Source organism: Ranitomeya imitator, chromosome 5 (assembly GCF_032444005.1).
Source record: "Ranitomeya imitator isolate aRanImi1 chromosome 5, aRanImi1.pri, whole genome shotgun sequence".
NCBI classification, from domain to species: domain Eukaryota; kingdom Metazoa; phylum Chordata; class Amphibia; order Anura; family Dendrobatidae; genus Ranitomeya; species Ranitomeya imitator.
In genome coordinates this window covers 23,066,513-23,093,583 of record NC_091286.1, presented here as the reverse complement: position 1 = coordinate 23,093,583, position 27,071 = coordinate 23,066,513, and the positions used below count along the sequence as shown (strand labels likewise).

Here is a 27,071-nt window from a genome sequence, read left to right as displayed (position 1 = left end):
GGGATACGAGAGTGGGACAAATCATGGTGAAGCATTGCAAAGAGCTATAACAGAAGCATTAAGGGGTCTTCTGGCAATATGAAGGAAATTGGCGCTCTTGCAGAAATCCCGCAGGGCGATTCATGCTGATCCGATCCGTTTTTGGTGTGGTTTTCCTCCATCTACGCTGGGTAAAAATGCAAATTTGCTGGTCTTTACAAGCGATTTGCATTTCACCCCTTATTATAACTGATCTCTGAAGGATTCTTAATTCTATAGTTTACAGCTCGTTGCCTGGGTTACCGGCCACATCTACAATCTATCGGTGGTGACCGGTTTCTTGGGTGCCCTTCACTTTAAAGCCGCTCTGAAGCTTGATCTGGCCATTTACCCTTCTGCTGAAGCAGAGCACCTCTACTAGTGACATAGGAGAGGATAGTTTAGGCCAGCAGCTCAACCGTCTCACCAGTCTGATAAGTCAATCTTCAGGAGCGTGCAGCTCCCCCGACAAGCAGGAGGCGGGGGATCGGTGCAATTCTGGAGAATAAACCCTTTAATCAGAGTCCCACTGAAGGGCAGAGGGGGGAGGATCCTGCTGCAGCCAGCTGCTTGCACCCAAAGGTTGTCTATCGCTCCATTCAAGACCTGTATGGTGCTTGGACCTCTTAGAACTTGTCGCTTTGCGATCATTTGGTGACCGCTCCCCTTATATGTCAACTCCCTACTTAATGCCCTATTAAAGAACCCGAGAGACCCCCCACAGTAACCCCTCAGAGAGCACATTGTTGGTTTTTGGTTTCCCTGGAGAGCTGAACACTGATGACCACTCGGTGAGTCTCGCGAGACCCCCGACCTCCTCAGGACGAGGGGTGAGACGCTCTGAACTCCGGCTGCAGTATTTACCTTCGTCCTCCTCCTCGTCCTCGCTGGACTCGCTGACGTGGACACTCACAGCGGTGTTTGGGGAGTCTGTCCATTCAAAGTAAACCCCAAAACCAATGTCAAAGTTATCTGTGGCAAACTCCCAGAAAAGATAGGAGCCCTCCTCGTGTGTGGGGACCCGGACGGTGACCACCTCTCCTCTTCCCACGGTGATGACCGAATCCGCGTCCTGACGGATCTTCTCTTTGAAGTCTTTAATTTGGGGTCTTGTCCACATGGAAGGAGCAGCAATGACCGGCGTGGACTCTATAGAGAGGGAAGCAGGAAAATATTGACCAAAAGTAAACCCTTACCCCTTGTGGGAATTAGCACGGCCTCAGACATTATCCTGCAGGGTCAAGACCCCAAGGTCCAGGTATGTGATTGCCCACCCAACAGAGCCTATAGACCCCAACGTCACCGATGTCAATAGGACGCACCTTTAGGCCCGTTCTCCAGCAGGTCTTCCATCGGATCGGCCTCCAGTTCTGTCTCTGCGCTGTCTATGTGTGGGTGGGTTTGTCCGTTGACCGAGGGGGGCTCTCCGGAGCCGGTGAGGCTTCCCATGTTCATCTTGGATGGAGAACTGACTGGGGAGCTGGTTCCTGCCGAAAGTGCCTCCTGCTGCTTCTGTAAGGCCGCCTGTAGGGGGGAATATCAGAAGATGCAAGAGAGGGTAGCGCCACCTCGTATACGAGCGTTTCTTCATTGCTTCCTGCTGAGCTTACAGTCCCATGCGACAAAGCAAAGCTGCAGTGTAAAGCATGGAGGGAAGGACAAAGAAACTTAAAGGGGTATTCACATCTCCAAGATTGTATCCATTCCAATATGTAGCAAGTGCAATAATAATAATAATATTAGCAAATACCGCCAATTAGATATGTTGTATAGTTCTTCTGATTCTCTATGTCTCTTTCCTTATGCGCAGGGCATTGCAGTAGCTGGTTAGGACCACCATCAGCTGTCCGCCTAAGCTACTCAATGCCCTGAATATGGGGTAAGTGACATAGCGAATCAGAAGAACTATACTACATATCTAATAATAATAATCTTTATTTTTATATAGCGCTAACATATTCCGCAGCGCTTTACAGACATTATCATTGCTGTCCCCAATGGAGCTCACAATCTAAATTTCCTATCAGTATGTCTTTGGAATGTGGGAGGAAACCGGAGTGCCCGGAGGAAACTCACCGAATACGGAGAGAACATACAAACTCCTTGCAGAAGTTGTCCATGGTGGGATTAGGACCCAGGACTCCAGTGCTGCAAGGCTGCTGTGCTAACCACTGGTATTTACTAATATTATTATTACTACACCTATTACATATTAGGATAGGATTCTGGAGATGGGAATACCCCTTTAACTTCTAATGAGGCAGCGTTTCAGACTACCACAGGCTCCAACAGACGCTGCACACAAGCATTTTTTCAGGCTTTACAGGGAAAAAAAAATTTTCAATAAAGTCTTTACACAGTGGCCATGAGTTTATATTAAAGCATGAACCACTTTGCTCAAACTTTTAAACACAGTGGATTTTCTGTGCAAAAAAAACCAAAACTAAACCGTATAGTATTTGTGCTACATGGGAACAAGGTCTTACAGGTAAGCGCAGAGCGGCTCGGGGGTCTGCACGTCTACCTGTTGCTGGGCGAGCTGCACTTGGTACAGCTGCTGCATGTACTGCTGGTAGTGTTGTTCCTGCAGCTGTCGGATCAGGAGCTGCTGTTGCTCGAAGTTCCCCGGGTACTGCTGCGCTGCGTACTGCTGAAACTGCACCGCTGTCTGCGAGTTCAGGGCGGCCATGATCTGCTGTCTGCAAAATAATAATAAATAGATAGATGGATAGATAGATAAGAGTCAAAAGAAGGAAAGCAGCACAAAAAACGGAAGAAAATGTGGATTTTATTGCCTGAACGGTATGTATGTATATATGTGTACATTATTTTGTGCTGCTTTTCCTTTTTTTTTTTGAGTTTATTACTTTTTTGACCATTGCATGCCTTGTAAGGTAGTAATTTGAGGTCCGGCCCTGATGCTGCTGACCCATGCACTCGCTTTTAGTAGTTTGATGGATTTTATTTTTTTTTCTTCATTAAAATGAAAGTAACGGCAACATTAAACGTAGACTGTGTGAGGGGCTGTGTGGACCCCATTGTTGGTGACCCCGGCTCATGCACCCTCTGACAGGAGGGTCTGTCTAGGAGAAGATGCAGCAGGGTTATATACAGCACACTGCGCCTTCTTCTATGGGGGTCCTATATGAGTGACCCACCCAAAAATACCCTTTAAGAATAAGGAGGGTCTTCCGATGGGAGTACTTACTTCTGTTGTTCCATTCTAAACCTTTCATCCTCCGCTCGCATCCTTTCCTCCTCTTCTCTCCGCAGCCTCTCCTCCTCCTCTTTCCTCCGCTTCTCCTCTTCTCGCAGCAGCCGCTGCCGCTCCTCCTCCTCCCGCCGTCTCCGTTCCTCCTCTTCTCTCCTGTAAGGTCAACAGACGACGCTTTACACTGAACTGTGTGGGACACGACATTTACGGCAGCGTTGACCGTTCCCACTTCCTGGGACTTAAAAGTCTGGTCTGAAATCCCCCCGGAGTCAGTTATCCCCCCGGGTCCGTCATCCCCTCGGGCCCTACACGTCGGCTGCTCTGTAACCCCATACAAAGCCATAATCACCGACTCCAGCCTTACTGGAGTACGAGGTAACCTGAACTATTCCTCATCTCCAGTCAGTCTCGTACTGCCGTTTCGTCCCCCATGCTTTACACTGCAGGTTGGATTCTATGTATTTAAATTAGTCAAAGTTTAAGCATTCCTGTTGGTTTATGTTAATGATATGATGGGGAGGTGATCCCACTTCAGACAGTCAGACATTTTAGATAATAGACCCCTAAAAATCCCCCTTTTCCTGGCCTGATGACTCCCTCGCTGCCCACACTTTTTTTTTCCCATGCAGCGACAATATAACACAACCCATGTGACTGCTGCAGCCGATCCCTGGTGTCTACAGTCTGATGCTGTACATGGTCTGGCCAGTGATTGGCTGCAGCAATCTCATAGATGGACGTCCCTGCAGGATACACCTGGATATTAGAGGAGCACCAGTGCGCCAGCAGTAGAGCAAAGGGGGGGGATTTAATGTGCATTTAAATGGGGAGGGAAAAAAACCCGCCATATTAACTTTTTCTGGTTTTGGAAAAAATGTCATTCGGCTGAAGTTTTTTTTCTTTTTTTAATGGAAAAGGACTTTAAACTATCAGACAACTCCTTTATGGGTATGTGCAGACGGTCATGAATTGGCAGCGCTTTGCACGCAGCATATGTCCGCTGCTGAACGCAGGTGAATCCTCGTGTGTTCACTGAATGGAGGTATAGCCGTGAATGTAAGATAGAACTTTAATTCTTTAAAAATAAAAACTTAAAACTCGAAGTTTAGAACAAAAAAACAAAGAGAGAAGTGAGAGAGAAAGGTAGAGGTTCTCCATAAGACGTTTATGGTCGTCGTATAAAGCTTGTATCCAGAGCAGGATGGATCGTCACTCCCCGTTCAGCGCACATATAATAGTGATGGCGGCTTGTTATGGTACCTTGTGTTTTCTGCCAATCACGTTTATAATATAAGACGTATATGAAGTCGGTCTGTCTCCTGTATAGTCCGAGTACTGCACTTATAGAGAGTCGCTCTCTGTATAGGGAGCAACAATCCATCCTGTTCATATCATAACCATATAATAGTCATCTTATGGAGAACCTCTGCCCGTCTCTCTCTTCTCTCTTTATGTTTGTTCCTTCTGAACTTTCAGTGTTTTATAGTTTTTATTTCTAAAAAATTAAAAGTTATATTTTACATTCACGGCTATACCACCAATCAGTGAATCTATATACTGGGCTAAAAAATGTGATCACTGAACCGTGCGAAATCACCGCACCAAATCCATTGTACGGGGACATTTACCTTGCATCTCCACAAGATAAATAGACATGCTGCTGTCTGGAAAGTTGCGCCGCATGTCTGTCTCCACAGGCATCTGTGGACACATAGTGCACATGAGATTTCTTCAAATCCCATCCACTATGCTGTAACATCTGGACGCTGCACTAGTACACAGCGTCCAACCCGCAGCGTTTACTGACTGTGTCCACCTACCCACGTTACACAGATGTCGATCATCGTCTTGTGAGGTAGCGGCTGCCACTATCCTTTGTTATAGACTTGTAGGACCATGCTCGGGCGTTCATATCGGCTAGACCATAGCCCTGCAAACCATCCCCTACCTATCAGCATCATTTAATAGAACTGATCTGCAATACCAGACACCACCTGTGGACATGAGTGGCGCTGGTTTCACCCCGCAGTTACCGCGCCCCACCGATGTCAGGTGTACGGATTGGAGGGATTTGTACCTTTTTCTCTCCTGCTCTTCTTTCTCGATTTTATGGGATGTGACGTATGTGGAGAAGAGATGGCAGCATCTGTTCAGGAGAGTGACAAACTCCGTCATGGCTTCCTGCTTGTTCATGTTGCCCAGAGCCGCCCATTCTTTCCTGCAAGGGAGAAGTCACTGTGTGTGAACGACACTCAAGAGGGAGAGATTTGTTCGGTTTTATGTAAATTTTACACTGAAAACAACCCACAGTTTTCTATTATACTTTGCATTTCAATGACAAGATCTCTGCTTGCTGTCAGTGAACTTCCACAGCTGAGGCTTTGCTACAATACCACCTGCTCTGGAGCTGCCAGACATGTGCGACTAAATGCAACTAAAATACATAAACAATGCAAACGCTTAAAAATTCTCTTGCGGTTTTCAGTATACAGCTCCAATGCAGATCTATGTGTCCTCATGGATAAAAATTTAACTAAAAACAAACAAAAATTCTCATCCAGCCGTCACGTTCTGGACTTCTATCTAAACTAAGGAAACTGCCCAGTAAGTCTTGATTGAAAATCATTTCCCGTTTTCTGTATACAGCTCCTTTGCTGTTCTGTGCTTGCTCACGATTATTGGGCTCAGGAACTAAAATCTCTCGCTTGTTTTTTATTCTTAGATCGATGAGTGCTCAGGATGTACAATCGTTTGCCGTTTTACGTATACAGCTCCCATGGAAATGGCGGTTCAAGCTGCAGTCACTCACTCCTAGTTTAGTGGTGAAAAACGTACAAAGGCAGGATCAGACTACATATGGTTCGTGCGTAGTCTATAACCATGGAGACACACAGATCTGCATCAGAGCTGTATACAAAACAGTAAAAAATTTCATATTATTTATGAAGTGGCTTCCTGTTGTTTTTTTTTTGTTGTTTTTTTTTTTATAGGAATGTGATTCCCTGAAACAAACCACCCGGCTTTCATTACCTCCTATCATTGCCCAGGACATCGAAGAAGCCGACTTCGGGGCAGGTGTCTGGATTGTACGGTCCCAGGAGGACTTGTTTGTGCAGAGCCACCAATCTCAGCTTCTCCTCGTAGGTTGGATGGAAAGCCTTGCCGTCCTTCTCTGTAAAAAAAAAAAAAAAAAGAGTAAAAAAAAAAAGTAGGAAAATGGTTAGGAGACCCATCACTGAGACCTTTACTGTACCTATGTGACATGACTTGTACAAAACTGCGCGTGCCACCATATAATGCTCCACAAAACACTGTGATAAGACCGGTGATAGGACACTAAAACCAAACAAAAGGCACCTGACCCCAGTATGCAGCAATCAGATGCGCGATACTGAGTAACAGAGTACAATCCACTTTGCAGCAATTGGACCCAGAAGGTTAAAAAGCAATTCATACAGGGCGTTTTGTTAAAACACCATGTAAAAATCCCTGAGCTCCCCTGATTCTAACGCTCTTTTCCATTTTGCGCTGCGTCGTTCCATTGCAGAGATATTCACTTTTTTTCATTTGGAGAGCAGTATGTGAAATCTCTGTACTGCACTGGGTGCTTCTATGCTTTCAATCCCAAATAGGGAGAAGATGTAGTAGTCTAGCACGCGATGATAGGCAGCATCTTGGAGGGAGGGTTGAAAGTGCACACTCCCAAACGAGACTGCGAAGAAATTCAAAGTTGGGCTGCAAAGCAGAGATTTCACGTACTGCGCTCCATAAGAAACAAATGTGAATATCTCTGCAATGGAGCGACGCAGCACAAAATGGAAAAAAGCAGCAAAATCAGCAGAGCACGGGGGATTTTCATCATTTTTGTTGGTATACGTATCTTTAAAATGACAGCTTGGTTTCCCTGCAGTCCTATGTAAAGCCACATCAAATATTGTGATAGTGTGCTGTGTGCCCAATGACAAAGGCAGCTCTGCTATATCTGACAGTGTGTATCAATGTACGGGCTCTATCGGCAGTAGTGTCAGAGATAATGCTGCGTCTGACTATCTGTATAATCTTAATCTAACTGAAGCCAGGAAACATTTCCGGAAGAACAGTCAAAAGTAACGCCAAACTTCACAACGGAACTTTAATCACCGCAAAATGCAATTTTCTGAGCTTTCTAACACACTATATATCTCAAAAGCTTCACATTTCAAGATCTCTGCTTGCCGGCAGCGATGAAGACTTGACCTGACTCAAAGGCTAATGTCCACACGTTGCGTTTTTTAGTGAGTTTTTTTTTGGGTGCTTTTTCATGCACATTTTCAGCTGCGTTTTATAGTACCAGCAAAGTCTATGAGATTTTAGGAATCTCATGCACACAGTTTGTCTTTTTTATCCTCAAATTTTTATGCGATACCTTGTTTTTTGCAAAATGCAGCATGTCACTTTCAGTGTTTTTTCACCTGTCAAAAGCAATGGGTAAGTTGAAAATCGCAGCAAAAAAGCAGGTTTTGCTGCATTTTTAGTTTTAAAAAAAGCAGGTACCACAGTATGTGAAACCCAGTTATGTGACTTTTCCCAAGTTGAAACAATAATGTTTTGATGTTCATGGAAGTTGAGAATGGTAGATTAGGTTTCGTACAATTTAATGGGATTAGTACAGTGTACGTACGCATTACTAATTTTATGAAAAAGTAAACATTGGCCGACCAAGGTGCAAAATTGACATCTGTGGCCAACCAAGGTGTAAAAGTAAACCGTGTCCTAGAAACTCATTAGTCTGTCCATGTCTTTGGTAAACTATTTCCCATCAATTCACCTCCTCCCACTGTTACATTTTTCAAAAATGGTTTTGGGTTTCCCAAATGTCTGGCATTGGGATCCTGAAAATCGCCCCAGCAAAAATGCAGCCAAACCTGCTTTTTTTGCAAGAAGCTTGTTTAGCAAGAGAACAGGTTTTCGTTCCAGAAAATAAAAAACTGCAGAGTGTGAACATAGCCAAATACTTTTCACATTGGTACATTCTTACAGATCTTATCCTGGCGTAATGTATCGAAACAGAGGGGAGAAGTTAATGCATAGTTCTGGCCTCAATTTGTGTCCTCTCCAAAAAAAAAAAAAAAAAAGCAAACAAAAATGATTTTTGTCTTAGCCCCAGATTTTGAAATATCGATTGTGAACATAAAGTTTAAACAACTGAATAGAAAAAGAAAAAAAAGTTTGAAACAAAAAAACAGAAAAAAAAAAAAGAATAAGTTAAACCCCTTGCACTTTATGGCCTGAATCCAGAAAATGAGCAAAAGAGATAATGTTTCAGTGTAAATGAAACTTTAATTGGATCTTGGCAAAATTGCAAAAGCTAAAAACGGAACTGCTCACATGTGAATGTTCCAACGTTAACTGCGTCTGTCTCTGGGCCGGACCAACAACCATCAGGACTCTGCAGATTGGCAGTTGTGGCCTCTGACAGATACGGTAACGGGTACAGAATGACATCGGGTACAAGGAGCTGAGAATTCACACTGGACGCCAGCCCCCTGATATACGGTCCATGCGGCGTTAGGTTTCGGCCCTTCGAGCCGTCGCCGACTTCTGTGTTTATATCTGGGGGCACTGACTGCAGACACCGGTGTCATCCTATACCGGCTGGCAGGATGACCGCCGTCCCCCGCAGCACATTACTGCTCATGTGAACGCCCTGCAGCCTCCCTCCGAGCCTCGCTGAAAAATAAATGAGTCACTGTCCTCTGCGAGAGACGGCATCTTGTAACCTGAGTATGGCGGAAGAATCGCAGGATAATGGTCTGATCAGCAGCATCACTGACTAGAGGGGATGAAAAAATGATATATTAAAAAGTCTAATATATTCATGATTGTCTGTATCTAAAGGGAGTAAGATATAATACACCGTTCAAAAAGAATACCGAAACGATCCACAGCAGACCCCACTTATCCCACGTCACAAGGTCACAGGTGGACGGCCCCCCACAATCCCTCATTCACAGGTGGACGGCCCCCCACAATCCCTCATTCACAGGTGGACGGCCCCCCACAATCCCTCATTCACAGGTGGACGGCCCCCCACAATCCCTCATTCACAGGTGGACGGCCCCCCACAATCCCTCATTCACAGGTGGACGGCCCCCCACAATCCCTCATTCACAGGTGGACGGCCCCCCACAATCCCTCATTCACAGGTGGACGGCCCCCCACAATCCCTCATTCACAGGTGGACGGCCCCCCACAATCCTCATTCACAGGTGGACGGCCCCCCACAATCCCTCATTCACAGGTGGACGGCCCCCCACAATCCCTCATTCACAGGTGGACGGCCCCCCACAATCCCTCATTCACAGGTGGACGGCCCCCCACAATCCCTCATTCACAGGTGGACGGCCCCCCACAATCCCTCATTCACAGGTGGATGGCCCCCCACAATCTTTAATTCACAGGTGGACGGCTCCCACAAAATCCCCCACAGTCATGACACGGTTTTATGCATTTGGCAATCAGTGGCAGCAAAATGGCTCAGGTGTTAGCACCGTACGGTGGCTCAGTGGTTATGACTGTTATTTGGCAGCACTGGGGTCGTTGGTTCAATCCCCACCAAGGACAACATCTGCAAGGAGTTTGTATGTTCTCCCCGTGTTCGGCGGGTTTCTTCCGGGTTCCTCCCACACTCCAAAGAATCTAAATTGGGAGCCCCATCGGGGACAGCGGTGATAATGTATGTAAGGCACTGTGGAATTAATGGTGCTTATATATATATTTTAATAAAAACAGCGGCAATAATCTCAGGCACAGAATGTTGGGGGCAGAGAGCACAATGTGACGAGGAGTGCAGCTTTCCAGGGGTCAGTGTGACCTGGTTTCGTTCAGCCGTGTTTTATGAAACTTACATCTGGAGAATGGGAGTTGTAGTAAGTGCGCCTCGTGTTTTCCAGCACAATGACGCCGGCTGTATTTCTAGAAGGATAACGAGTAATGGAGAGTAGAGGATGAGTCCCCCCGGACAAGTCTGAGGAGCAGCGGCCCCCGCCCAGATGACTGCTATCACTTGTGCTGAGGGAGACATCACTGCTCGCTGGTGTCAGCCGCTCTGAATCTAGGGTAATGAGATGGAAAAGAAAAGCCGCCACACAAGGAAACAAGGAAGGGGGGAATAACTGTGTAATCTACAGGAGAAAATACTATTACTAGGGAGGCAGAGGGGACACAAGAGCGAGGCAGAGTGCGCAGTCAGCCATTCATCAGTGGTGGGAACCAATATGGTCTCCATTATACGACCAGCTGTAGAAGATGCACATGTGTACCCCAGACCCTACCAGAAATAATGGCTTCTCCCCTACCTGCATAATCCCTACTGCGCCTGCAAACCTGGAGCCTACATCACTGGAACAATGCCGATGTGGGAGGTCAGCATACAATAAACTCATCATGGGAACATAGAATTATACTCCAGAGCAGCACTCACTATTCTGCTGGTGCAGTCACTGTGTACATACATTACTGATCCTGAGTTACATCCTGTATTATACTCCAGAGCTGCACTCACTATTCTGCTGGTGCAGTCACTATGTACATACATTACATTACTGATCCTGAGTTACATTCTGTATTATACTCCAGAGCTGCACTCACTATTCTGCTGGTGCAGTCACTGTGTACATACATTACATTACTGATCCTGAGTTACATCCTGTATTATATACCCCAGAGCTGCACTCACTGTTCTGCTGGTGCAGTCACTGTGTATATACATTACTGATCCTGAGTTACATCCTGTATTATACTCCAGAGCTGTGCTCACTATTCTGCTGGTGCAGTCACTGTGTACATACATTACATTACTGATCCTGAGTTACATCCTGTATTATACTCCAGAGCTGCACTCACTATTCTGCTGGTGCAGTCACTATGTACATACATTACATTACTGATCCTGAGTTACATTCTGTATTATACTCCAGAGCTGCACTCACTATTCTGCTGGTGCAGTCACTATGTACATACATTACATTACTGATCCTGAGTTACATCCTGTATTATACCCCAGAGCTGCACTCACTATTCTGCTGGTGCAGTCACTGTGTACATACATTACATTACTGATCCTGAGTTACATCCTGTATTATACCCCAGAGCTGCACTCACTATTCTGCTGGTGCAGTCACTGTGTACATACATTACATTACTGATCCTGAGTTACATCCTGTATTATACCCCAGAGCTGCACTCACTATTCTGCTGGTGCAGTCACTGTGTACATACATTACTGATCCTGAGTTACATTCTGTATTATACTCCAGAGCTGCACTCACTATTCTGCTGGTGCAGTCAATGTGTACATACATTACATAGTAACATAGTAACATAGTAACATAGTTAGTAAGGCCGAAAAAAGACATTTGTCCATCCAGTTCAGCCTATATTCCATCATAATAAATACCCAGATCTACGTCCTTCTACAGAACCTAATAATTGTATGATACAATATTGTTCTGCTCCAGGAAGACATCCAGGCCTCTCTTGAACCCCTCGACTGAGTTCGCCATCACCACCTCCTCAGGCAAGCAATTCCAGATTCTCACTGCCCTAACAGTAAAGAATCCTCTTCTATGTTGGTGGAAAAACCTTCTCTCCTCCAGACGCAAAGAATGCCCCCTTCTTTTGCCAAATGGCCAGAGTATTAGAGGCCATGTTAATGAAGCCGAGGAGGAGCAGAGCTGGACCCCCTGCTGTATTATACTCCAGAGCTGCACTCACTATTCTGCTGGTGCAGTCACTATGTACATATATTACTGATCCTGAGTTACATCCTGTATTATACCCCAGAGCTGCACTCACTATTCTGCTGGTGCAGTCACTGTGTACATACATTACATTACTGAACCTGTACTGATCATGAGTTACATCTTGTATTATACCCCAGAGCTGCACTCACAATTCTGCTGGGGCAGTCCTTATGATCACTGTGAGGGATGAGGGAGACTCCATTTTGGAATAATTCAGGCCCCACAGATAATCCAGAGATCTTCCTTCACTCCTGAAGTGGCTCCCCCACCCTTAGGGATAAGTACACAAATCCCCAAAATAAAAGAACTTTTGCCAAATGGCCAGAGTATTAGAGGCCATGTTAATGAAGCCGAGGAGGAGCAGAGCTGGACCCCCTGCTGTCTTTTGTGCAAGGCAGCCAACATCAAGGGAAAGCTCCAGACCGAGCATCACCAACATCTAGAGATGAATTATGAGAGCACCATGAAAGCGTAGACACTTGGGCACTGACGCCCAGAGAAGAATTACGAGAGTACCGTGCATCTCAGAGGTAAGTCCAATATGCCGCCAGAACCCCTCCGCACGCACCCCTGCATATCATCTTTCTCTAGCGGTGCCAGATACCGAGCTATCGAGACTGGCTCTCCAGAACTACTTAGCCGACCCAAGTTTGGACTCTCCATATATCGGTCCAGCCCCAACGAACCCGTTGAGATGTCAGTCGTCCCGTTTGGAAGTTATGACCCATCCTAGATATTGGGAATTATTTCAGCTAGGAGGTCAAGGGAGAAGAGTTCAGTCCAACCCAGAGAGGCAGTGGCAAATATGGGAGGGGGCGAGCTAGGGGTTAAAAGCTAGCTACACATCTTTAGCCTTTGTCATTGTTCTGCCATGGAAGCTGCGTCACATCACGCATGGAGACGGACCAGAAACTAAGAAGATGCCAGTGAATACGAGTTTCCCTCCATCCACAAGTGATAAGAATCGGTAACGTGACGCATACGTCTAACTGCTATCCCCAACCTGTGCCCTACTTTTATCTGTACTTCTGGCTGTAATCTCTGTACATATCTGTAGCATCTAGTGCGCCTTTCAGCAATTAAAATATCAATTATTTTCAGGCTGCTCTTATCTCGAAACCTGATTTCCCACGTCTGTGAGTTTGGCTAGTACTTATATGCTACCTGGGGTTGGTTTCTGACCCAATAAAAGCTTAACGAAGCGGGCTTATATCCAACGTGGAACTGGTGGCAGAATACCTTTCTGGTGTTATTGGGGGATCCAGGCAGTGATGGACCGGAGGTATATATTTTCATAGCCTGGGACTGGTGATATATATGCCGCCCTCACCGCAGAGTGCCCCGATAACCAGTACGTGACAGGGCAGCCTCTCCGGCGACTACTTATCCTAGGTGCAGTTCCCAACTGACCTGAGGGAAAGAGGGGCATTAGAGAGCGGCGACTGTGTAAGCTCCATCACAGATTGGTGACGGCAGGGGGATATCTGTATCCCCCGACTCCCCACTCGTGCGTGTTTCCTCACTATCACTACATTATTGTGCCTTGTGCAGAAGTGTTTCCCTGAATGTCATAATCACTTGTTCATAAAATTAAACATTTGGATATTGTGAAGTCACATTTATTACTTCTTACGGGAAAGCTCTGCGGTTTCCACAAGAACAAAGAATCATCAGCACTCAGTCACTATATTAGCTCATCTATAGGGAGGCCAGGAACAGCAACTCAGAGAGTAACGGCAGTACCTAATACTGCAGCTCAGCTCCTATAGAAGTGAATGTGTTCTGAGCTGCAGTACCTGAGAACAGCCACTAGACGGAGTACTGGTCGGTGCTGTTTTGATCTTGCACATCATTTACCTGTGGTTGTGGCAGCTGCTGATCAGGGCGGCAGTAATCGTACAACCCACAGGTTCATCTTACCAGCACAAAGTCGCTGAGGACCAAGGAGGATAAATCCTGCGTCTCTGCTGAGGTGAAAAGAAGCCCAACCCCGCATGCTGGTCACTGGTCCAACATAGTAGAGCTGAGCGATGCGGACAATGGGTGGAAACTGACAGACACTACAACCCTCATCATCCCCTCCCCAGTGAGGAAGAGGCAATCCCATCACTGACCGCAGTCACCGGGGAGGAGGCGGCGATCCCATTACTGACCACAGTCACCGGGGAGGAGCTGGCGACCCCATCACTGACCGCATTCACGGGGAGGAGGCGGCGATCCCATTACTGACCACAGTCACCGGGGAGGAGCTGGCAACCCCATTACTGACCACAGTCACCGGGGAGGAGCTGGCGACCCCATCACTGACCGCATTCACAGGGGAGGAGCTGGCGACCCCATCACTGACCGCATTAACAGGGAGGAGGTAGCGACCCCATCACAGACCGCATTCACAGGGGAGGAGGTGGCGACCCCATCACTGACCGCAGTCACCGGGGAGGAGCTGGCGACCCCATCACTGACCGCATTCACAGGGGAGGAGCTGGCGACCCCATCACTGACCGCAGTCACCGGGGAGGAGCTGGCGACCCCATCACTGACCACAGTCACAGGGGAGGAGCTGGCGACCCCATTACTGACCACAGTCACCGGGGAGGAGATGGCGACCCCATCACTGACCGCATTCACAGGGGAGGAGATGGCGACCCCATCACAGACCACATTTCACAGGGGAGGAGGCGGCGACTCCATCACTGACCGCATTAACAGGGAGGAGGTAGCGACCCCATCACAGACCGCAGTCACAGGGGAGGAGCTGGCGACCCCATTACTAACCTCAGTCACAGGGGAGGAGCTGGCGACCCCATCACTGACCGCATTCACGGGGGAGGAGGCAGAGACCCCATCACTGACCGCATTCATGTGGGAGGAGCTGGCGACCCCATCACTGACTGCATTCACGGGGGAGGAGCTGGCGACCCCATCACTGACCGCATTCACAGGGAAGGAGCTGGCGAGCCCATCACTGACCGCATTCACAGGGGAGGAGCTGGCGACCCCATCACTGACCGCAGTCCCCGAGGAGGAGGCGGCGACCCCATCACTGCATGCAGTTACCGGGGAGGAGACAGCGATCCCATCACTGCATACAGTCACCGGAGAGGAGGTGGCGATCCCATCACTGCATGCAGTCCCCGGGAAGGAGGCGGCGACCCATCACAGTCCGCAGTCCCCGGGGAGGAGGCGGCGACCCCATCACTATCCGCAGTCCCCGGGGAGGAGGCGGCGACCCCATCACTATCCGCAGTCCCCGGGGAGGAGGCGGCGACCCCATCACTGACCCCAGTCACCGGGGAGGAGGCGGCGACCCCATCACTATCCGCAGTCCCCGGGGAGGAGGCGGCGACCCCATCACTGACCTTTGTCCCCAGGGAGGAGGTGGCGACCCCATCACTGCATGCAGTCCCCGGGGAGGAGGTGGCGACCCCATCACTGACCTCTGTCCCCGGGGAGGAGGTGGAGACCCCATCACTGCATGCAGTCCCCGGGGAGGAGGTGGAGACCCCATCACTGCATGCAGTCCCCGGGGAGGAGGTGGCAACGCCATCACTGTCCACAGTCCCCGGGGAGGAGGCGGCGACCCCTGTTGTGAATTCTGTTGTCAAGCTCCCTCCTGTGGTCATGAATGGTACTTCGGCTGGTTCTGTCCATGGGCTTCCTCTGGTGGTTGTGAGTGGGGCTGCGGCTTCTGAGTTTCCTTCCACAGGTGACGAGGTTAATTCGTTAGCTGGCTGCTCTATTTAACTCCACTTAGATAATTGCTCCATGCCACCTGTCAATGTTCCAGTATTGGTCTAGTTCGCTCCTGGATCGTTCTCGTGACCTGTCTTCCCAGCAGAAGCTAAGTTCCTGCTTGTTTTTCTCTTGTTTGCTATTTTTCTGTCCAGCTTGCTATTTTGATTTTTGTCTTGCTTGCTGGAAGCTCTGGGACGCAGAGGGAGCGCCTCCGCACCGTGAGTCGGTGCGGAGGGTCTTTTTGCGCCCTCTGCGTGGTCTTTTTGTAGTTTTTGTGCTGACCGCAAAGTTACCTTTCCTGTCCTCTGTCTGTTCAGTAAGTCGGGCCTCACTTTGCTAAATCTATTTCATCTCTGTGTTTGTAATTTTCATCTTAACTCACAGTCATTATATGTGGGGGGCTGCCTTTTCCTTTGGGGAATTTCTCTGAGGCAAGGTAGGCTTTATTTTTCTATCTTTAGGGCTAGCTAGTTGCTTAGGCTGTGACGAGTTGCATAGGGAGCGTTAGGAGCAATCCACGGCTATTTCTAGTGTGTGTGATAGGATTAGGGATTGCTGTCAGCAGAGTTCCCACGTCTCAGAGCTTGTTCTGTATTATTAGTAACTATCAGGTCATTCCGTGTGCTCTTAACCACCAGGTCCATTATTGTCCTAACCACCAGGTCATAACAGACCCCATCACTGACCTTTGTCCCCGGGGAGGTGGTGGCAACCCCACCACTGACCGCAGTCACCGGGGGAGGAGGTGGCAACCCAATCACTGACCTCTGTCCCTGGGATGGAGGTGGAAACCCCATCACTGACCGCAGTTCCCGAGGAGGAGGTGGTGACCCCCAGAGCTGTCCGCAGTCCTCAAGGAAAAGGTGGTCAACCCAAAGCCATCCACACTCCCAAGGGAAGAATTGCGACTAGTGATGAGCGGGTATACTCGTTGGTCGGGTTTTCCTGAGCATGCTCGGATGACCTCCGAGTATTTATGACTGCTTGGAGATTTAGTTTTCATCGCGGTAGCTGAATGATTTACAGCTACTAGCCAGGCTGAGTACATGTGGGGATTCCCTAGCAACCAGGCAACCCCCACATGTACTCAGCCTGGCCAGTAGCTGTAAATCATTCAGCTGCCGCGTTGAAAACTAAATCTCAGAGCAGTTACAAATACTCGAAGATCACCCGAGCATGCTCAGGAAAACCCGAGCAACAAGTACACTCGCTCATCACTATTGGCGACCCTATCACTGTCCGCAGTCACCGGAAAGGAGGTGGCGACCGCAACACTGTCCGCAGTCATTGGGAAGGAGGTGATGACCCCAAAACTGTCCGCAGTAACCAGGAAGGAGGTAGCGACCCCAACACTGTCCACAGTCACCGGGGAGGAGGTGGCGACCCCAGAGCCGTCCGCAGTCCTCGAGGAAAAAGTGTCAACCCCAAAGCCGTCAACACTCCCCAGGGTAGAGGTGAGTGATACCGGAGCTGTCCATGCTTCCCGGAGAAGAGTTGGCGACCCTATCACTGACTGCAGTCCTCGGGGAGGAGGTGGCGACAACCATTACTGACCTCTGTCCCCGGAGAGGAGGTGGCGACAACCATCACTGACCTCTGTCCCCGGGGAGGAGGTGGCGACCCCAACACTGTCTGCAGTCACCGGGAAGGAGGTGGCGACCCCAACACTGTCTGCAGTCACCAGGAAGGAGGTGGCGACCCCAACACTGTCTGCAGTCACCGGGAAGGAGGTGGCGACCACATCACTGATCGCAGTCCCCGGGGAGGAGGTGGTGACCCCATTACTGACCGCAGTTCCCGTGGAGGAGGGGGGGACCCCAGTACTGACCAAAGTCCCCGGGGAGAAGGTGGCGACCCCATCACTGACCACAGTTCCCGGACAGGAGATGGCGACCCCATCACTGATCGCAGTCCCCCGGAAGGAGGTGGCAACCCCATTACTGACCGTAGTCCCCGGGGAGGAGGTGGTGACCCCATTACTGACCGCTGTTCCTGGGGAGGGGACCCCATTACTGACCAAAGTCCCCGGGGAGGAGGTGGCGACCACATTACTGACCACAGTCCCCAGGGAGGAGGTGGCGACCCCATCACTGACCGTGGGTCCCGGAGAGGAGGTGGCGACCCCATTACTCACCACAGTCCCCGGGGAGGAGGTGGCGACCCCATTACTCACCACAGTCCCCGGGAAGGAGGTGGCGACCACATTACTGACCACAGTCCCCAGGGAGGTGGTGGCGACCCCATCACTGACCACAGTCATTGGGGAGGAGGTGGCGACCCCATTACTGACCGCAGTCATCGAGGAGGTGGCGACCCCATTACTGACCACAGTCCCCGGGGAGGAGGCGGCGACCCCATTACTGACCGTGGTTCCCGGGGAGGAGGTGGGGACCCCATTACTGACCACAGTCCCCGGGGAGGAGGTGGCGACCCCATCACTGACCACAGTTCCCGGAGAGGAGGTGGCGACCCCATTACTGACCGCAGTCATCAGGGAGGAGGAGACCGCTTGCTGTCCGCAGTCCCCAGGGAGGAGGAGACCCCTTGCTGTCCACAGTCATCGGGGAGGAGACCCCCTGCTGTCCGCAGTCCCCAGGGAGGAGGAGACCCCTTGCTGTCCGCAGTCCCCGGGGAGGAGGTGGCGACCCCATTACGGACCGCAGTCCCCGGGGAGGAGGAGACCCCTTGCTGTCCGCAGTCCCCGGGGAGGAGGAGACCCCTTGCTGTCGCAGTCCCCGGGGAGGAGGAGACCCCTTGCTGTCCACAGTCATCGGGGAGGAGACCCCCTGCTGTCCGCAGTCCCCAGGGAGGAGGAGACCCCTTGCTGTCCGCAGTCCCCGGGGAGGAGGTGGCGACCCCATTACGGACCGCAGTCCCCGGGGAGGAGAAGACCCCTTGCTGTCCGCAGTCCCCGGGGAGGAGGAGACCCCTTGCTGTCCGCAGTCCCCGGGGAGGAGGAGACCCCTTGCTGTCCGCAGTCCCCGGGGAGGAGGAGACCCCTTGCTGTCCGCAGTCCCCGGCAGGGGCGGACTGGGCCGGGTGGCAGGAATGCATCTGCCCCCCGGGCCGGTGCCTGAGCAGGTACACAGGGCCGCTGGAGGAGCAGCAGCGATTTTAATACATAGCGCACCGCATCCCTCCAGCCGGCCCTGTGTGCGCGCGTTGCCTGCTCTGACAAGTGCCGCGGCGGCCCGCACTAGTATGCGAGCACGGCCGCGGTCCTCGTTCCTGCGCGTGCTCCTCTGCTTCCCATGTCAGAGCGGGCAAGCAGGAGACCATGCGCGCGCGGCGGCCCGCACTAGTGTGCGAGCACGGCCGCGGTGCTCGTTCCTGCGTGTGCTCGTCTGCTGCCGCCTGCCCATGTCAGAGCGGGCAAGCAGGAGACCATGCGCGCACATGGTGATATTTGAAAAGTCGGCGCGCATAGCCTGACTGTGTCTGACGCTGGCCGGCCTGCACCAGCGTCAGAGAAGCCTGCTCACCAATGCCTGGGATCCTCTTCACCGCCGACGCTGGAAGGACCCGACCCACCTCAGTTCTTCATCCTCCCGACCTCCCCCCCAATCTCAGGGGCCTGGGTGAGTCCCAAGATGATTTTTTTATGTATATACAGCAGTATTGCCTATATAATGTGTATAGACTGCTATATATACATTATATAGGTGATACTACTGTATATAATCACTATACCACTATAATGCATGTATAGCAGTCTATATCTTATATTGGTGACACTGCTACTGATGCGTATATACCTTTTATAGGTGACACTGCGGTGTGTGTGTGTGTATGTATGTATGTATGTATGTATGTATGTATGTATGTATGTATGTATGTATGTATATGTATATATATATATATATATATATATATATATATATATATATATATATATATATATATATATATATATACACACACACACACATATATGTTCATGTATACACAGCAGTATCACCTATATAAGGTATATACACATCAGTAGCAGTGTCACCTATATAGGATATAGACTGCTATACATACATTATATAGGTGGTATAGTGATTATAGTGATTATATACAGCAGTATCACCTATATAATGTATATATAGCAGTCTATACACATTATATAGGCAATACTGCTACTGATGTGTATATAGGTGATACTTCTGTGTATATATGTCGTTATGTAGGTGATACTGGTGGGTGTGTGTGTGTGTGTGTATATACACACACACGTACATATATACACAGCAGTAACACCTATACATAACGTATATACACATCAGTAGCAGTATTGCCTATATAATGAATATAGACTGCTGTATATATGATATATAGGTGATACTATCATTATATACAGCAGTAGCAGTATCACCTATATAACATGTATCCAACATTTGCAGTATCACCTGTATAATGTACAGACTAATGTATATACGTTATATAGGTGACACTGCTGTGTATAGTTGCACTATCTATCTGTGTCTAATCTATATATATAGTTGCCTAAGGGGTACTTCCGTCTTTCGGTCCTCAACTTCCGTAACAGAAATCCCGCGTCGCTGATTGGTCTCGCCAGCTGCCTGTCATGGCTGCCGCGACCAATCAGCGATGGGCACAGTCCGATTAGTCCCTCCCCTACTCCCCTGCAGTCACAGTGCCCGCCGCCCGCTCCATACTCCCCGCAGTCAGTGTGCCCGGCGCCCGCTCCATACTCCCCGCTCCATACTCCCCGCAGTCAGTGTGCCTGGCGCCCGCTCCATGCTCCCTGCGGTCAGTGTCCCCGGTGCCCGCTCCATACTCCCCGCAGTCAGTGTCCCCGGCGCCCGCTCCATACTCCCCGCAGTCAGTGTCCCCGGCGCCCGCTCCATACTCCCCGCAGTCAGTGTGCCTGGCGCCCGCTCCATACTCCCCGCAGTCAGTGTCCCCGGCGCTCGCTCCATACTCCCCGCAGTCAGTGCCTGCTCCATAATCCCCTCCAGTCACCGTTCACATAGGGTTAATGCCAGCAGTAACGGACTGCGTTATGGCGCGGGTAACGCACTCCGTTACCGCCGTTAACCCTGTGTGACCAAGTTTTTACTATTGATTCTGCCTATACAGCATCAATAGTAAAAAGATGTAATGTTAAAAATAATTAAAAAAAAAAAACCTGCTATACTCACCTTCCGTCATTGGACGATGCGCTCCAGCCGGCCGCCATCTTCCGTTCCCAGAGATGTATTGCGAACTTACCCAGAAGGCTTGGTGGTCTCACGAGACTGCTAAGTCATCTGGGTAATTTCGCAATGCATCCTGGGAACGGAAGATGGCGGCCGCATCACACAGCTTCGCTGGATCCCAGGGGTGATATATAACTTTTTTATTTTAATTATTTTTTTTTTAACAGGGATATGGTGCACACACTGCTAAATACTGCGTGGGCAGTGTTATATACCTACGTGACTGGGCAATATACTACGTGGCTGGGCAATATACTACGTGGCTGGGCAATATACTACGTGGCTGGGCAATATACTACGTGGCTGGGCAATATACTACGTGGCTGGGCAATATACTACGTGGCTGGGCAATATACTACGTGGCTGGGCAATATACTACGTGGCTGGGCAATATACTACGTGGCTGGGCAATATACTACGTGGCTGGGCAATATACTACGTGGCTGGGCAATATACTACGTGGCTGGGCAATATACTACGTGGCTGGGCAATATACTACGTGGCTGGGCAATATACTACGTGGCTGGGCAATATACTACGTGGCTGGGCAATATACTACGTGGCTGGGCAATATACTACGTGGCTGGGCAATATACTACGTGGCTGGGCAATATACTACGTGGCTGGGCAATATACTACGTGGCTGGGCAATATACTACGTGGCTGGGCAATATACTACGTGGCTGGGCAATATACTACGTGGCTGGGCAATATACTACGTGGCTGGGCAATATACTACGTGGCTGGGCAATATACTACGTGGCTGGGCAATATACTACGTGGCTGGGCAATATACTACGTGGCTGGGCAATATACTACGTGGCTGGGCAATATACTACGTGGCTGGGCAATATACTACGTGGCTGGGCAATATACTACGTGGCTGGGCAATATACTACGTGGCTGGGCAATATACTACGTGGCTGGGCAATATACTACGTGGCTGGGCAATATACTACGTGGCTGGGCAATATACTACGTGGCTGGGCAATATACTACGTGGCTGGGCAATATACTACGTGGCTGGGCAATATACTACGTGGCTGGGCAATATACTACGTGGCTGGGCAATATACTACGTGGCTGGGCAATATACTACGTGGCTGGGCAATATACTACGTGGCTGGGCAATATACTACGTGGCTGGGCAATATACTACGTGGCTGGGCAATATACTACGTGGCTGGGCAATATACTACGTGGCTGTATATTAATATATATATATTAATCTGTTTCATCTATATAATGTGTGTACAGCAGTCACAGTATCATATACACTATGTAGGTGATACTACAACTATACACATCAGTCGCAGTATCGACTATTGTATATACAGTAGTTTCCATGTGATATATGTTCAGCAGTCGCAGTGTCTCCTATGTGATGTATGCATCATAATATAGTATAATGCTGTCTTAATTACCGTATATTGTAGAGATGTTTATATAGTGTAGAGATGTTTATATAGTATGGCGCTATGTATATATTGTGGAATTCACACTATATATACACTGCTGCCACATCTCTACACTATATAATATATGCACCGCTCTATATTCCTTAACACGGTATATATTATGCCGCTGTGTATACAATATATTGTAGTATACCATATATACTCGTGTATAAGCCGAGTTTTTCAGCATATTTTTTTGTGCTGAAAACACCCCCTTGGCTTATACACAAATCATTGTCCCAGAAAGACGGAGAAGGAGCAGCGGGTGACAGAGGCAGGAGCCGGCGGCTGTGGCTAAAGCCTGTGCCGCTGCTAAAGAGAAATGAATATTCACTGCACTGGCAGTGAATATTCATTTCTCTTATAGCGTTGACAGCCACAGCCGCCGGCTTCCAGCACACATCCTACTTACCTTCCCTGCGCACCCTCGCTGCATCTCGTTTCGGCGCTAGCAGCTCTTCAGGACGACCGATCACGTGTCTTCCGCTCATTAAGGTAATGAGTATTCACCCCTCTCCACTCCCATAGGTGTGGGTAAATATTCATTACCTTAATGAGCGGGGGACATGTGATCGCCCGGCCACAGGAGCTGCTGGCACCGGAACGAGATGCTGCGAGGCCATGCAAGGAAGGTAAGTATTATGTGGTTTTTTATTTTTTTTTAGGAACCATGCATACATGAACAGGGATAAGCAGCCATGCATACAAGGACGGGGATAAGGAGCCATGCAGACAAGGATGGGGATAAGGAGCCATGCACACAAAGACGGGGATGAGGAGCCATGCAGACAAGGATAGGGATAAGGAGCCATGCAGACAAGGATAGGGATAAGGAGCCATGCATACAGGGACAGGGGAGCCATGCATACAAGGACAGGATGTGGGGACAATGCATACCCGGCTTTTACTCGACTCAATACGTTTTCACAGTTTTTTTGTGGCAAAATTAGGTGCCTCGTCATATACTTGGGTCGACTTATACTCAAGTATATACGGTATATTGTGGAGCTGTGTATACTTCTAATGTCCTGCAGAAATGGTGTAATTCTCAGTATCTATTCTTATGTATGTGTGTATCTGTCTATCTATCACTCCGATTAATTGTGAGAAAAGTAGCGGACCCTTTATTGGCCCATGTGGCAACGTTTCGGATCCATAACTGAACATTTCTCTGATATGGAAGTGAAATGTTGCCACATTGACTAATAAAGAGTATAAAAAGTGGTACAATCTTCTTCTCACTTGCTGTCCGTGTGCAGTCGTGGTTTTTTTTTCTCAGCAGATGTTGCAGTCTGATACACGGCGAGTCAGACCATTGAGGAGATGGAGAAATTAATTTCTCCGTCTCCTCCACACCTGTGCTGCGAGAGCATTGGAGCACGGACACTCTGATCACGCTCACAGCAGAGCATGAGCCGAGTATCATTGGCATATCACATCCGATGCCATATGCTAGTGTGATTCCACCCTAATGAGCACCGGTATTAAGCCCACGTTCACATGGTCAGTATTTGTTTAGTATTTTCATCAGTATTTGTAAGCCAAAAGCGGGAGTGGAACAATCCAGAGGAAAAGTATAATAGAAACACGTCACCACTTCTGTATTTATCATCCACTCCTGGTTTTGGCTACAAATACTGAGGTCAAATACTGACCAAATACTGCTAGTGTGAATGTGGCCTTATTCTGTATCTATACACTGCACAGTACCACTCCTCATTATAGAGTGGGGCTGTGTGTGTGTGTGTCATGATACAGTGGGGCTGTGCCTGTCATTATACAGTGGGACTGTGTGTGTCAATATAAATATATATATATATTATCTCTATTGCATGCTTGCGGTCACCAGACCACCTGTTCCCGGCGCCAGAGAATCCTCATAGCGCACAGTGTGCACGATATGAGGATTCACACATAGTGACTGTAGACATGTAGCTTAAGATCCGACAACCTCTTTAAGGATGTGCCGCTACTCATGGGCCACTGCTTGTGCTTGCCCCCCAGGCTAAAATTTGCCAGTCAGCCCCTGGTCCCCGGGGAGGAGGAGACCCCTTGCTGTCCGCAGTCCCCGGGGAGGACGAGACCCCTTGCTGTCCGCAGTCCCCGGGGAGGACGAGACCCCTTGCTGTCCGCAGTCCCCGGGGAGGACGAGACCCCTTGCTGTCCGCAGTCCCCGGGGAGGACGAGACCCCTTGCTGTCCGCAGTCCCCGGGGAGGACGAGACCCCTTGCTGTCCGCAGTCCCCGGGGAGGACGAGACCCCTTGCTGTCCGCAGTCCCCGGGGAGGACGAGACCCCTTGCTGTCCGCAGTCCCCGGGGAGGACGAGACCCCTTGCTGTCCGCAGTCCCCGGGGAGGACGAGACCCCTTGCTGTCCGCAGTCCCCGGGGAGGACGAGACCCCTTGCTGTACGCAGTCCCCGGGGAGGACGAGACCCCTTGCTGTCCGCAGTCCCCGGGGAGGACGAGACCCCTTGCTGTCCGCAGTCCCCGGGGAGGACGAGACCCCTTGCTGTCCGCAGTCCCCGGGGAGGACGAGACCCCTTGCTGTCAGCAGTCCCCGGGGAGGAGGAGACCCCTTGCTGTCCGCAGTCCCCGGGGAGGACGAGACCCCTTGCTGTACGCAGTCCCCGGGGAGGACGAGACCCCTTGCTGTACGCAGTCCCCGGGGAGGACGAGACCCCTTGCTGTACGCAGTCCCCGGGGAGGACGAGACCCCTTGCTGTCCGCAGTCCCCGGGGAGGACGAGACCCCTTGCTGTACGCAGTCCCCGGGGAGGACGAGACCCCTTGCTGTACGCAGTCCCCGGGGAGGACGAGACCCCTTGCTGTCCGCAGTCCCCGGGGAGGACGAGACCCCTTGCTGTCCGCAGTCCCCGGGGAGGAGGAGACCCCTTGCTGTCCGCAGTCCCCGGGGAGGACGAGACCCCTTGCTGTCCGCAGTCCCCGGGGAGGACGAGACCCCTTGCTGTCAGCAGTCCCCGGGGAGGAGGAGACCCCTTGCTGTCCGCAGTCCCCGGGGAGGACGAGACCCCTTGCTGTACGCAGTCCCCGGGGAGGACGAGACCCCTTGCTGTACGCAGTCCCCGGGGAGGACGAGACCCCTTGCTGTCCGCAGTCCCCGGGGAGGACGAGACCCCTTGCTGTCCGCAGTCCCCGGGGAGGAGGAGACCCCTTGCTGTCCGCAGTCCCCGGGGAGGACGAGACCCCTTGCTGTCCGCAGTCCCCGGGGAGGACGAGACCCCTTGCTGTCCGCAGTCCCCGGGGAGGACGAGACCCCTTGCTGTCCGCAGTCCCCGGGGAGGACGAGACCCCTTGCTGTCCGCAGTCCCCGGGGAGGACGAGACCCCTTGCTGTCCGCAGTCCCCGGGGAGGACGAGACCCCTTGCTGTCCGCAGTCCCCGGGGAGGAGGAGACCCCTTGCTGTCCGCAGTCCCCGGGGAGGACGAGACCCCTTGCTGTCCGCAGTCCCCGGGGAGGACGAGACCCCTTGCTGTCAGCAGTCCCCGGGGAGGAGGAGACCCCTTGCTGTCCGCAGTCCCCGGGGAGGACGAGACCCCTTGCTGTACGCAGTCCCCGGGGAGGACGAGACCCCTTGCTGTACGCAGTCCCCGGGGAGGACGAGACCCCTTGCTGTCCGCAGTCCCCGGGGAGGACGAGACCCCTTGCTGTCCGCAGTCCCCGGGGAGGAGGAGACCCCTTGCTGTCCGCAGTCCCCGGGGAGGACGAGACCCCTTGCTGTCCGCAGTCCCCGGGGAGGACGAGACCCCTTGCTGTCCGCAGTCCCCGGGGAGGACGAGACCCCTTGCTGTCCGCAGTCCCCGGGGAGGACGAGACCCCTTGCTGTCCGCAGTCCCCGGGGAGGACGAGACCCCTTGCTGTCCGCAGTCCCCGGGGAGGACGAGACCCCTTGCTGTCCGCAGTCCCCGGGGAGGACGAGACCCCTTGCTGTCCGCAGTCCCCGGGGAGGACGAGACCCCTTGCTGTCCGCAGTCCCCGGGGAGGAGGAGACCCCTTGCTGTCCGCAGTCCCCGGGGAGGACGAGACCCCTTGCTGTCCGCAGTCCCCGGGGTCAGACCTGCAGGGTTCTCGTTGCTCGCGGTCACCAGTGACATCGGCGTCATTCACCTTTGAAGAACCTGAGGGCCAGACCGTACAGCTCCTCCAGGCTGAAGCCCCAGCGCTGCTCCGGGCTCAGGGCCTCCGTGTCATCCTGTGGCGGCAGCTCCCGGCTCTGCTCCTCCGCCTCCTCCCGCTCCCCGCCCGCGGCCTCCTCCGGATCCGGGCTCAGTGTCAGGCCATCAATGGAGACTTCCAGCCGCTCTGCGCTGCTCACCACCGCCATCCTACCCCCGCTCACAGCGCCGGCCACGTCCCGACTTCCGGCTCCAGTCACCCAGCGACGCGGGGGCGCGCACGTCACCTCCGCCGAGCAGAGAGCATGCGCCAAGTACATCGATGTGGCCGCGCAGTCCTGTCACTACGGACCGAAGTGAGAGCTCCCTCTGCAGGTCAAAAGAAGAATGGCACAAAAATTATAATAATCAGAAATGTCAGATTTTTAAAATGATTGTGACAATATAGAAGAGTAATGCAGGAGGAGTGCAGCTCTGGAGGATAATGCAGGAGGTAATCCAGGATCAGTAATGTATGTACACAGTGA

General features: G+C 50.9%; 1 protein-coding gene across 1 annotated transcript in view; it reads right to left on the bottom strand.

Moving 5' to 3' along the window:
• The window catches only part of ACBD3 (acyl-CoA binding domain containing 3), a 33,045-nt gene extending 6,233 nt beyond the window's left edge, over positions 1 to 26,812 (bottom strand). The window contains exons 1-7 of the mRNA XM_069768404.1: positions 26,537 to 26,812; positions 6,263 to 6,404; positions 5,310 to 5,450; positions 3,227 to 3,385; positions 2,543 to 2,717; positions 1,341 to 1,542; positions 883 to 1,167 (exon numbers count right to left, since the gene is read on the bottom strand). Coding sequence (XP_069624505.1) covers positions 883 to 1,167; positions 1,341 to 1,542; positions 2,543 to 2,717; positions 3,227 to 3,385; positions 5,310 to 5,450; positions 6,263 to 6,404; positions 26,537 to 26,753 — 1,321 coding nt within the window. The 5' untranslated portion in view covers positions 26,754 to 26,812. The remainder of the gene's footprint in view (positions 1 to 882; positions 1,168 to 1,340; positions 1,543 to 2,542; positions 2,718 to 3,226; positions 3,386 to 5,309; positions 5,451 to 6,262; positions 6,405 to 26,536) is intronic.
• Between the last annotated feature and the right edge of the window lie 259 nt (positions 26,813 to 27,071).